Source organism: Macadamia integrifolia, chromosome 4, assembly GCF_013358625.1.
Source record: "Macadamia integrifolia cultivar HAES 741 chromosome 4, SCU_Mint_v3, whole genome shotgun sequence".
Taxonomy (NCBI): Eukaryota; Viridiplantae; Streptophyta; class Magnoliopsida; order Proteales; family Proteaceae; genus Macadamia; species Macadamia integrifolia.
In genome coordinates, this window is record NC_056560.1 from 18,022,589 (window position 1) to 18,035,567 (window position 12,979).

The window sequence follows — 12,979 nt, forward strand, 5'->3', positions numbered from 1 at the left end:
TTTCCAATTAATGATATTTGCATCATGACATAGACTAACAAATCAAAATGAATCATAATATCATACAATAATTTTATTGCTAAAACAAAGGTTAAAAGCACACATTCCAACAATATTTGATTTTAGGGAAAAGGGTTTAAACATAGTTTAGTCAATTAAGGTTCCGTTTGGTATTGTTTCAAAACAACGTTTCTACCATTTTTTCGTTCTATTGGAACAAAAAAATGTAAAAATCTGTTTGGCAACCATATGTTGAGTTTCAGTTTTTTTGAACCAAAAATCGAAAAAAAAAAAAAAACGATTTGAAAAAGGAAAGGCGGAACGACAAAAGGCTGTTCCGTCCAACTGTTTCGTTCCAAAGGTGTTAAAAAGGGAAAATTTTGGAACTTTCGTTCCTGAGAAAGCAAAGCAACGCCTGTAGAGAGAGGATGGCGATTTCTTCTTCTCCGTTCTCCTTCTTCTTCTCTTTTTGGAATTGGAACCCTACGGCTGCCTCCTTTAACTTCTCCGTCACCAATCACGTTTGACTTCGGCCGCAACTGGCAATCGTTACCGGCGAATCTTCATCTAAGGTTCAACAACCCCCAGCCCCCTTCCTCTTCTCTGCCTCTGTTCCAATAAATTGTAGCGGTGGACACACTTAGTTCCTGTTTCTCCTCCGTCTCCGTTCTTCCAGCGGCGGGAACACTTTCTTCTTCCAGATTCCAGCGTTAGAGCTTCATATTTTGTAAGTGAAATTTGTTCTTAACCCTAAAATCAACCTTTAAAACCTCTCAAATTTCTTCTTCTTGTCTTCTAAACCTATTCTCTTTCTTCTTATTCTCTAATCGCAGATCAGGTATACATACGTTTTTCTCTTTAGCCCTGTGAAATCGATCATAGAGGGAAGACAGGTAATTTCCCCAAATTTCTTCTTCTTGTCTTCTAAACCTATTCTCTTTCTTTTTACTTTCTGAATTTTGTTCAAATGTTCATGATAGAAACAAAGGTGGGGGTGAATTACTTTATTAAAATCCCATTTTCAGCCAGAAAGGGTCTGGGCTTTTAGCTATAAAAAGTTGTTCTTTCTGAAAAACCCTTCAAAATCCTAACCCTAGAAAAACCCTTCAAAATCCAAAAAGCTTTTTTCAGGACCCTTTTCAGGTACTGGAAATCATAGAAAACAACATCAACTTTCTGCTATTCTAATTTAAAATTGAGAAGGAAAAAAGTGATCTGGCTTTACTTTAAACAGAATAACAGCAACTCAGGAAAACTTGGGCCTCTGTTTTGTTCTGTTTTTATGTAGAAAAATTAAAGCAAAACAGGTGAAAATGATTTCACCATGAGAGTGAGAGTAGTAGTAGGCAGAGAGAGGACATCATGTTTCTCTGCGAGAATTTTGGGCCTTTTTGAATGACAGTTATTTGATTCAATATTATTCTCCATTAAATTCCTGGGATTTTGTCTATTGTAAGAAAATCTCAAAGCCAAAAATAGATTTGAATTCATTCTTTTTTTTGGGTAAGGATTTGAATTCATTCAATACTAATAAATAGAACCGTTTGGGCTGGTATCATTTGAATAATTGAATCTCTATGACTGTAAGAAAGTGTTCTCAGTTGCGAGTTGCCACTCACCTCACCTTTATTCCTTTCTCCTGCCTCCTGGAGTGATCAATCCCTGGGAACAAGTGATTGGTGAATGTAATTGATTAGGATCAGCCACCATGAAACTTCCACAGATTTAACAACCATTACAAGAACTGTGAATCATGGATTCTACCAAAAAAAAGTGAATCATGGAAACTATTCATTATGGTTGGATTCTAGAATGTGTATTTTAAAATCAAGGGAGTTAAAACCACTGTTTAAGAAATTGGAATCAAATCAGATTGGAATTGGTTGTGATTGATCTCAATTCTGAACATTCTGGAGCAGTCGATTCTAAGGTTGTGTCGAATCATTGAATTTTCAGATCTGAAAGACAGATTCAAAGGTTTTGGGGAATGATTCCAATCGGTTTAGACCCAATCTAGATTGAAAACATTAGGAACTGATTTGACCCCTGATTCTAAGATTATTTCAATTTAGAATTCCTTCAAACAGAGAAGAGCCTTTTGCAATCCACCCACATTTCAAATGCTTTTTTTTTTGGTTAAATGTATTTCAAAAAGTTTCTCTTTCTACCACAATTAGCTGGAGTTTCAAACAAATGAATCACATTTTAATGTTTTTATTTTTCTTTTTCTTCTCTCTCGACTCTTGTATTTTTTTTTTTTGGGTGGGGGTAAAGAGTGTCTTGTGTCTCTCTCTCTCTCTCTCTCTCTCTCTTTTATGGGATGTAACATATGCATTTCTCTTAAGGATCTCTTTTAGATTCGGTTGTTACAATTGAAATGGCTAATTGCAGGTTGTGATGAATTGCCAAAGTGTTCAGTTTCTAGGTTTTAAGCACCAGAGTAACATTTTTGTATCTAGTTTTATCTTTTTCTGCTTTAGGGGAGATTTCTAATATGATTCTTCTACATTTCTTTCTCCTGTCAAATATAATTTATACGTAGAACACAGTGGGGAGAGGATGATAGAGAAATTTTCTAGAAAGCCTTTCTTTCCCTGCTAGCATTTCATCTTTATGTTGCAATCCTTGAATAGTTGAACATCGGGGAAAAACTGAATGCATGTAATAAGTTTTATTTACAAATGTTTGTATCATATTCAGAAGATGAACTTTGTTATTTATTTATTTTAGTGTTCAATCTTTTTCAACTCAGTATGCTAACTTTTTACGCTAACTCATAATGTCTAGCTGTTATGTCTGGAAGTAGTATCCCTGCCGTTAAGTATCAGAACTTGAGACCACTGTTTTCATTAAGGCAATGAAATAAGCTGTAAAAAATGGACACAAATCCGGTAATTCATTTAACAAAACTGGATGGGAGGACATTACAAAGCAATTTCATAAGTCTTTAAATCGTACAGTTGGGAGAGAACAATTACGCAACAAGATGAACAAGTAGAAACACGAGTACTAACAATTCAAGAGACTACTTGACACAACTGGATTTGGCTGGAACTCAATGACAAAATCAGTCACAGACTCACAGTTGATGATGAGTCTGTATGGGATAGGGCAATACAGGTACTATAGATCTCACTAGCTAGTTGAATTATTTCAAAATTAGATTGCAATGAGTAGTACTTTATACTAGTGATACAATGACTGCGTATGTAGGCAAATCCAGGTTGGTTGAAATACAAGAAGTATGGACTAAACAACTGGCCAGATTTGAGTATGATATATGGGGATGCCTATGCTAGAGGAAACTTAGGGGTTGATAGTGCTCAAGATTTGGATCACTTCGAAGCTGATAATAGTGTTGATATTGAGCAAGTCTTTGAATCTCCTACTACCCTCGTGCATTTGGGCATGACTAACCCTTCTATGAGGATACTCCTATTCCAACTCAGATCACCACAAAGCGAAGTCTTGATAGGACACCCACGGGACGAAGAAAAAAGAGTGCCAATAAAGGAGATAGCCACATGAATGACTTGTATGGGAAGTATTTATCCATTAAAATTGAGAAAGCATCCAGTACTTCCGTTACATCTCCTGTTCATGGTGGGGAAGGTGCATCTCATCCTCGAGATTTCAGTGTGAGTGCATGTGAGGCCGTATTATCCTCCATACCGGATATGTCAAAAGAGATGTACTTGAAGGCCACCAGTCGTATGTGTGCCGATCCTAGTTGGAGGGAGTTGTTTGTCTGTGCAGAGCCTGTGAAGAGGACTTGGCTTTTAAATGCTTTGGAGTAGTTTGTCTGATTCTATTGTTGGGATTAATTTTGATGGTTGTGTTTGAATACTACTTTTGATGATTTTGGATTCAGGACAATACTTTCGACGATGGCTACTTGTGTTTTATTTCTGAAGTTTTTTTTTATTGATGTGTGTAATGTTGAATATGTGTTTTGGGTATGCTAGCCAATATGTCAGATTGTTATGTTTTATAATTTTTTTTTTAAATTGAGAAGTAGTTATCAATTTATTGCAGTTATGTCCAATGCATTATGTGAAACTTCTAGTGATGAAGAAGATATGATCATTTGCATGGGAATGAAATTACTGAGTGAGACTGTATATATTCAGGAACCATGTAGAGATAGTATATTTTCAGGTGCTGTCATGATGCATGAGGTATTGAATGGGCATGCTAACAGATGCTATGAAGAGTTTAGGATGGAACGTCATGTCTTCCTCAATCTATGTGATTATGTTAGACATAGGGGTTGGTTAAAAGACATGACCAACATCTGAGTGGATGAACACCTTGGAATGTTCCTGTGGATTGTTGGGAAGGGTTTAAGTAATAAGGACACCCAAAATCATTTCAACCACTCCAGAGAAACAGTAAGTCAAACATTCAATATTGTCTTGATTGCAATGCAACGCCTGGCTAAGGTGAAGATCATACCGCCAAACATCAGTATGATACCGACAAAGATTGCACAGAAATCGAAATACTACCCTTTTTACAAGGTAAATCTGTTAATATGATACATGTTTGTAATTAAATATTTGAATATTTATATTCTTATATGTAGTGACCATTTAATTGTCACTATATGTCATAGCACTGTATTGGCGTCATAGATGGTACTCACATCCATGCGATAGTTCCAAGAGGATCAAATTCGATATAGGAATCGGAAGGGGATCACAACTCAAAATGTGATGTGTGCATGTTCATTTGACATGCGATTCACATATGTGTATGCGGGATGGGAAGGTAGTGCAAATGATTGTCGAGTACTTGAACAGGCAAGGAGTGCTCCTCAATTGAGTTTTTCACATCCACCTCCAGGTATTAACTTTTGGCTAGTATATTTGATTTTCATTTGAGTGTATACGTAATGTCTGTATATTATTTTTTGTCTGTAGGAAAGTATTATGTTATTGACTCTGGATATGCTAGTCAATCTGGATTTTTGACACCATTTAGGGGTAAGAGGTACCATCTACAGGACTACAAAGGGTGTAGAAGATCCCCAAGAACAGCAAAAGAGTTGTTTAATTATAGACATTCATCACTTTGGAATGTCATTGAACGTACATTTGGGGTATTGAAGAACAAATTTCTAATTTTAAGGCTAATGCACCAGTTCCCAGTGAAAGCTCAGGCATCATCGTACTGGCATGTTGTGGTTACACAACTATATTCGAGAAGAGCTTATTGCTGATGCTAAATTCGTGGAGATGAGTGATGATTTAAAAGTTGCAGAAGATGACTTGAATCCACCACATGAAGATTTCGTTGATCATTCTACAGCACAATCTAGTCAACGAAATAGGAAAAAAGAGATGAATGCCACTATGGTAAGAATTACAAATGCAATGGCTAGACAGCAAAGGATACCAGAACTAGTTGAAAACTAAAACCGATAACTATTTTATCAAAACTAAAAACCTAAATTGATGTTTCAAGTGATGTAGTACTTGTTTTATGTTACATTTATGTATGTGGCACAATTTGATATATTATTATGAATGTCATATATTTGGATGCTACATTAATTTTGTTGATATTTAAATTACTGTTACAGATGACTTCTTCTATGCCCCCACTCATAATAGCACATTGTGAAATTTGCGGGAAGAGTTGTGGTAAATATATAACAAAGTCAGGTAAAAATATTGGAAGAGAATTTTTCAAGTGTCAAGATTCATGCAATTTCTTTATGTGGGTGGACCAACTACATCTATGCAGATGTGGTAAAGGTCAATACAAAGTATAAACTGCGACGAAAGGTCTAAACAAGGGACAGTATTTTCTATGTTGTCCAAATTCAACTGGTGTAATTTATTTCTACGATTGATCTATACCTATAAATAATTTTAGATTCTTTTTAATTCGATGTTAAATTTCAACGACCCTAATCACATCTATTATTTGATATAGTTTGATAACCGTGGATGTGGTATGTTTGTATGGTTGAAAGATGAAACACATATATCTACCATACAACATACATTATGTTCAGAAATCTCAACATCAACATCATCACACCATCGTCCACTTCGAACGAGTACATGAAAGGATATCTGGAAGGGACATTTAAAGGATTAGAGGACCAAACAAATAAGGTGAAAGATATCCTCCATGCATTCAAATCTTTAGACTTAGACAAAAAATGAAAATTTAGGAAATTATGTAATAATTAACTAGGACAAGGCATTGTTAATTCTGTATTTTATTCATCCTTTTGGAACCATGTTTTTTTTTTTAGTTGGTATGTAATACTTTATTGTCCCAAAGGATTTGTATGTTTATAGTATTTTAATGTTATTTCTATAATTATTGACTTAAAAGAAAAGAAAAAAGAGAAAAAAAAAAAAAAAAAAAAACGTTTCTGAAACAAGCATTACCAAACGGCAGAACTGTCTTTTTTTTGTTCTGAAACTGTTATAGAAACAAATTCACCAAACAGCCTTAAATCGTTTAAAAACGGCGTTTTGACATAGAAACTAAAATTTTCGTTTTTGACACAAAACGGAATTTCTCGAACAAAAACGATACCAAACGGAGCCTTAGATTTGGTAAGGGATGAGCTTTCGCTCAATGGGGAATAGCTAGATAGTTAGAGCCATAATGTAAGAAAAGAAAGTCCCTAGTTCGACCCTCCTCACCTCACCTTTTTTGAGAATAGTAGTAATGGTAAGTCGCTTACTAATTAGTGGGCCCCGTTGCCCCCCCTTTGCTGGCCCCTTGTGGGTCCCTTGTCTGGACCCTTCTGTGGATCCTCCATCTTGGCCAGTGTGGAACCGTGGATCAAAAAGTTCAATTTACCCAGGGTGGGCCATCATCTTTGTATAAAGATCTTTGACTGCACTGCAATGGTGCAGTGAGAATCTAAACGGTTGACCTTGGGATGTGTGCCCTAATGCTTTCAACCACCCAATTGGGTACATCTTCTTCAGCCTTGGTGGGTACATGCGAGGACTGAGGAATGAACATTTAAATGGGCCTGTAACTAACATCTAGAAAAGCTTCCTTCATAGGGCCTTTTTCTGGTTCTACTGCTTGGGCTTGAAATGTTTAATCTCACTTTGGACCTAGAAATCAATATCACCCCATCTTTCCGGACCTCCTTGATTTTTGAGTCCTCCACTTCATTGTAGCTGGTGACCTCTAGCCTTATCGTTTGTTTTTTGGTAGACCTCTAGCCTTATCACTACCACCCATGGGGCAATCATGTGTGGGGTCCTCATTATACATAACCAGTACACCCTTTATTACTCAAGCTTAAGCCCCCAACTAATTAGGAAAATCTTCTTCCTAGTTAATTTAAATCGAGAGAATTACAGAATTGCCACTAACTAGATTCCATTATAGTATACTAGTATTGTTGCAATGTTAGTTAAACTTCAAATTCCCTCTTCTCAACCAACCAATCATGATATGTGCTATCAAAATCGGAAAAAACATGAGTGGTTGGGCTGTTTGCTTTATTTCCCATGGAAGATGCAAGTTACTAATGACTGACTACATAATGACAGGAGACACTTTTGAGTGATGCGTGAGGGCAGTACTATCAGGACTCAAGGAGGCTTCAGAGAGGAAATGGGAAGTGAAGGAAGTCTGGAGTAACAACTCCTTGACAAAACTAACTTTTGATATTTCTTCCACTTTTTGGCCACTAAGTGTGGCTCTTATTCCCTTTTTTATATAAACATTGGCAGCACTTAAACTTTTGTTTTAAACCATCTCAAGAGGTGGTTCTTTTGATAAATAGATGGGCTTACCACTCGTTGTCCAGGAAGGAAAGGTTGTACATAGAAGATTGGGACGGATGTATCTAATTTTTCTTGTTTAATGGTTTTCTTCTTTCCATCAAAAAAAAAAAAAAAAAATCTCTTAACCCATAATTTGACCTTCATATTAGACTGGAGAAGGGCAAATTATATACTTTTAACAATAGAGGTACGAGTTTAATGACTACATTCACTCTTTTCAAGTCCAAATACCTTTGGTGAAAAGATTCTCTCTTCAACTATGGTGAAGAAAACTAAATCCAAACTAGAATCTCACTATATTAAAACTTGGGGCACTTGCTTCTAATTTCGTCCAAACGTGATAAATTTGAAGTCCTCAATCATATGGATCCACTCGTGTCCCTCACGTCTAACCAATATTTAAAATAACACTGCCACCACCTCACTCAAGATAAGATAGTGATTTCATCAAGACGGAATTTGGCTGTTGTATACCATAGAGAAATATCCAATATGAATCGAAATTGCATACTTGTATGTAACTATTGCATCATCATGAAGAAATTGGAAATAAACTTGGGAAACATTAGGATACAACAAAGATCTATATGATTTAAAGAAATACATAAAATATTGTATACTTATCCTTTTACTTACTAAAAGAAGAGGAAAGACACTAAAAATAAGAAAATTATAGAGACTATAACAGAGATAATTGAGACTGAAGTTGGAATCCGTCCATTGTCCTTCCTGAAGATCATCCCCTCCATTATCGGATAATTAAAAGCTAAGATGGCAAAAGAGAGGAAAACTTGTACAAACATATCATCATAACTGGCTTCAGATATTACTTTTGCCAAACCACCAAGAAGGGATATCATATTTGTAGTGACTAATGTGGCCAATGGGACAAGGAACAACTTGGACCCTTGGAAATGGAATATCCCCTTCTTATACTGTTCAATTTGTTCTTCATCAATGACTTTGCTGGTTAGCATGAAATTAGCCTCCCTTATACCAATCTTTTTCAAAATAACATCTAGACATGAGAAGGGACAGGAAGCAACTGACTTTATCATCCAGTTTCTTTGTTCATTCCACCATGTCCTTAATGAGTCACCACATAAGAGAACCTCTAACATATGCTCAGAAAGCGAAGAAATATATACAATCGCAAAGATGATAAACCAAGGATTCGAAACCTGTAATGAAATTAAACAACATTAATTACATATATAATAGTCGGGGGCCTTCTAGGAGTCACTATGCCTTTTTTTTTTTATTAATTTAAGGCACACTGGCCTGAGAAGAGGTCCCTCGGACCCATATTGACCCCACAACCGCATGGACCAGGTTATACCGAGGTTGAATTAGAACCATTCAACTTTCACTGAAAGCAGTGAAAAACACTAAACATCCCCATGTAAGTGGCCTAAGGTGTGCTTAGTGAGAGTCGAACTTAGAATGTCCGAATTTACGGCTCGTACCAAATTTATTGCTCACCAACTGCGCTACCCGCTTGGGTTAGGAGTCACTATACCTAGTGAAGTATAACACTTCACTATTTGCCACTTGACAGTACATGGGTTAGTCCATGTGATAAAGGATCCCACATACATCACAATAGCCTAATTTTAATCCAAAGTAAGGAAAGTTGCTCAAAATCTAAATCAAAGATTTATTAAAACTATCAAAATTTCATCATATGGAGATAAATATAAAATACAAAATGACATCTTTTGTAATTTTAGCTACTTCTTCTACTCATTTAAGGTTCATTTTAAGCTAAAATTGTACCAATGAGACATACCTGGTCTTCTATTATATGGACTAACCCAAATACTGCCATGTGGCAAATAGTGAAGCGTTGTGTGTCACTAGACATAGTGATGGGAAAAAAATCTATAATAGTATCATCGTAGTAGACATTAGAAGAGAAAACATAAGATGAGGATTCATTTATTACCTTAGGGTACAAGGAGATGCCTTTCAAGAGGCATAGTTGAGGGATGGTAGCATAACACAATAGAGGGAAAGAATATAGGGAATGGAATGCCAAGCACCCATAAGACATTGCCTGAGGAATGGACATTCTGGAAAGTCCATAGGTGATTGGACAGAATCTTGAGAGACCCACTTCTAGCAACCCTGAGTTCCATCTCAAGTTCTGGATCATGCTTTCATTGAAAGTGATGGTAGCACTACCCAAGAAAGCTGGACTTGAAGGTTCATAATAGACTGACTTCCATCCTCTACTGTGCATAATAAACCCTGAAAAGTAATCCTCCACTATAGAGTGGTACAGGAAACCCCTCTGCAAACACAGCTAATGATGAATCATATACTAATACAACTTGCTCTTTTTCAAGGTATACATATAGATGACTTACCTGTCCACCCCATTGTGTGTCTTTCTCATAGCTGCATGAGGCCAAAAGTTCAGCCTCTTGTAACAATTCTTTTGATGATATGGTAGTACCTCCATTTGTGGGATTATGATGGTAATTTTGGTGTAATGATGCAATGAACCTGTTGGAGTTACCCAAACAGGATCTAAGTTGAAGGAGATCATCATCTGAGTATGGTGATTAATTAGCTAGAATTAGGACAAACAGTACTAAATGGACAGATATGAAAGAGAGATTAGATGAGAAATTTCTAATAGTACCTTTTTGCATGGGATTCCCATATAAGGCCACTCTTTTAATGTAGAATCCTGTGCCAGATAGTATTGGCCCTTGAAGCCCATCTATGCATGGCCACATTGTCTGAAATGGGTACCAGTTAATGGAAGTTTACGTGGAGCAAGAAAATAATATATAGACCCAGGCATGCCTTTGTTGGGTCTCACAAGGAGGCAATAATTCTACATCAGATGTGAATAAATCATAAATTTATGTGATCCAGAGTTATAGGTATAGAGTGTAATACATGCCTTAAATATTGAGCGCAACCGTCCATTGTAGATGTCATTGTTACACACATTGTAGAAAGTTTGAGGAAATTGAACGAAGGCAAGGGAGGAAGACAATTTGGGATCAAGATGAAAGCACACAGCTTGTCGAACGGAATATGGGTTGTTGCAGTTCATATCACAGTCCAAAACCAATATGTAGGGGGCATTGCTTATAATGCCTGATACCCGTAGCTGCAAACCAATATCCAATTAATACTAATGGTGACTTATGAGAGAGAGAGAGAGAGATAGTACTTACAAGGACATTGAGAGCTCCGGCCTTGAAATGGTGAGGGTGAGTGGGTCTTTTCTCACGGGAAACATAGGCAAGGAGAGGAATCTTAGCTTGTTCATTGTCACCTATCACCTACAATATAAAGCATATATAAGATTAGAAATAGTTTTCAACTTAAATTAATACAAATTTTCTCATCTAACTGTGCTTAGTTTTGGATTATTGAGACTTGAGTCCACAGACGAGAGAAAGCAACAAGTGGGAACATATCCATGGCGTCCTATATGTAATTCTAAAAAAGTTCAAATCAATAAAGTATTTTTTATTCTTTTTCCTTACCCTAGGAAGGTAGCAACCAGGCTTTATCCTGGGAATATGCATTCAATTTTGGTTTTATGTGGTGGAGAGTCAAAGGGATTTAATTATTAAGATGACTGAAGACGAAAGCACCATATATAGAAACAATGACTGCACTAGGGATGGGTGATGTGCGTTGGATAAGCATTCGTTGGCTAAGTGCCCCACCCTAGGGGTGTCAATTCGTGGTCCGACCCGATTAAATCGATCGAGACCGACCATTTATAGACCGGCCCGGCCTGGACCGTTTATTAAACGTGTTGGGCTTGAGCCCGACCCGTTTATAAATGGTCGGTCTCGGTTTTGCTACTTGGACCGTCGGGCGTCCGATCGAGACCGATCGAATAACGCCCGATCGAGACCGGCCTATTGTGCACCGACTTGGCCCGACCCTTTAATGATTGTAGAATACCTATTTTACCCCCCAAATTAAAGAATAAAAACTAAAAAGTAAAGACATGTTCACATTTTAAATAATGGTTATATTTGGTATTATTTATTGATTTATTTTCATTTTTTTGGGCTTGCATGAGTGGGCCGGAATATAAGAGCACATTTTAAAGAGGGCCCGTTTAAAAACCGGTTAAAGCCCGTTTAACATTAAACATGTCCATAGCCCGGTTAAGGCCCGACTAAAGCCCGATTAAGATAACCCGATTATAGCCCGAGGCCGACCGACCGAATATAAAGTGTACCATGCCCTCAATAACTAAGCCCGATTAGTTAAATGGGCGGACACGGTGTAGCCTTTGAAAGTCTTCAAACCCGATTAAGCCCTACCGAAACCGGATCGGCCCGACCGGTTGACACCCCTACCCCACCCACTAGTTTCTACGTCCACTTTCTTACTGTGTTACGAAACTAGCTCGTCCAATCTTTGGTATCGGTTTGGGATCGGCTGTATCGGATTGGTATTGGCTGAGATCAATCCCTGATCCGATATCGATCTGGATCAATTATTCGGATTGTTTCAAAGGTAAAATAGTAGAAGAATAGTACTTTAATCAGGGATAAAATAGACCGATACCCCCTGATCCAATCTGATCCTATCCGAATCGGTATCAACAGAGACCGAAACTAATACCGATACCGTCCCTAAATCCTTGGGACTTGGATCATTACTTTTGAAAAAAAAAATCTATCACTCCTTTATAGGAAAAAAATCGTCTGTAATTCCGATCTTGTACAATTTCGTGAAATACCACCTTCAGGGAGTGACACGTGTATTGATGCCAATGCAATGGTCCAGATCTGATTTAAATGACTCTTCATTGATTTAAGGTTTTATTAGTTGTACCAGATCTGGACCATTGCATTGGTATCAATACACGTGTCACTCCCTGAAGGTGGTATTTCATGGAATTATACGAGATCGGAATTGCAGACGATTTCAACCCCTCCTTTATATTTAGTTGAACTCTTTTCTATATATATTATTTCCGAAATCCAGGGAAATAGTGATCTTCTGGTTCTGTACGGTGAGAAGGACAAGATAGGTGCAATACCTTACTCCGATCCAACAAGGAGACTAACACTAAGATACGTGCGATACCTTACTTAGAACTAAATCGTGTTGAATTAAAACAAACAAGTAAATAAAGAACAAGACCATGAACTCAAAATACAAGAATATGGAATTGCAGAAAATTTAAAGGCTGCTTAACCAGATCTACTTCT

The 12,979-nt window shown here is 37.1% G+C and overlaps 1 protein-coding gene and 2 long non-coding RNA genes across 3 annotated transcripts; 2 read left to right on the forward strand and 1 right to left on the reverse strand.

The window, feature by feature from the left end:
* The first annotated feature begins 378 nt into the window (after window positions 1-378).
* Window positions 379-5,319, forward strand: LOC122077522. Its single transcript, XR_006139816.1, has 4 exons — window positions 379-727; window positions 834-893; window positions 4,131-4,845; window positions 4,923-5,319. It is a non-coding gene; the product is annotated as an uncharacterized LOC122077522 (long non-coding RNA).
* Window positions 3,080-3,890, forward strand: LOC122077521. Its single transcript, XR_006139815.1, has 2 exons — window positions 3,080-3,120; window positions 3,214-3,890. It is a non-coding gene; the product is annotated as an uncharacterized LOC122077521 (long non-coding RNA).
* Window positions 5,320-8,410: 3,091 nt separating the features above from the next.
* Window positions 8,411-11,140, reverse strand: LOC122075225 (cellulose synthase-like protein E2). The gene is made up of 6 exons (XM_042640180.1): window positions 10,970-11,140; window positions 10,690-10,902; window positions 10,423-10,522; window positions 10,145-10,329; window positions 9,721-10,068; window positions 8,411-8,956 (listed from the first exon to the last, which is right to left on the reverse strand). The coding sequence occupies exons 2-6, from the start codon at window positions 10,843-10,845 to the stop codon at window positions 8,411-8,413; spliced, it is 1,335 nt and encodes a 444-aa protein (XP_042496114.1). The 5' UTR covers window positions 10,846-10,902; window positions 10,970-11,140.
* Between the last annotated feature and the right edge of the window lie 1,839 nt (window positions 11,141-12,979).

What these genes read in the sequence shown, in the direction of transcription:
- LOC122075225 (XM_042640180.1), bottom strand. Translation starts at nt 10,845, where the DNA reads ATGAACTGCAACAACCCATATTCCGTTCGACAAGCTGTGTGCTTTCAT. An exon ending in TGGGAATCCCATGCAAAAAG is followed by an intron (nt 10,330 to 10,422) that starts GTACTATTAGAA and finishes CACCATACTCAG; the next exon opens with ATGATGATCTCCTTCAACTT. An exon ending in ACACACAATGGGGTGGACAG is followed by an intron (nt 10,069 to 10,144) that starts GTAAGTCATCTA and finishes CTGTGTTTGCAG; the next exon opens with AGGGGTTTCCTGTACCACTC.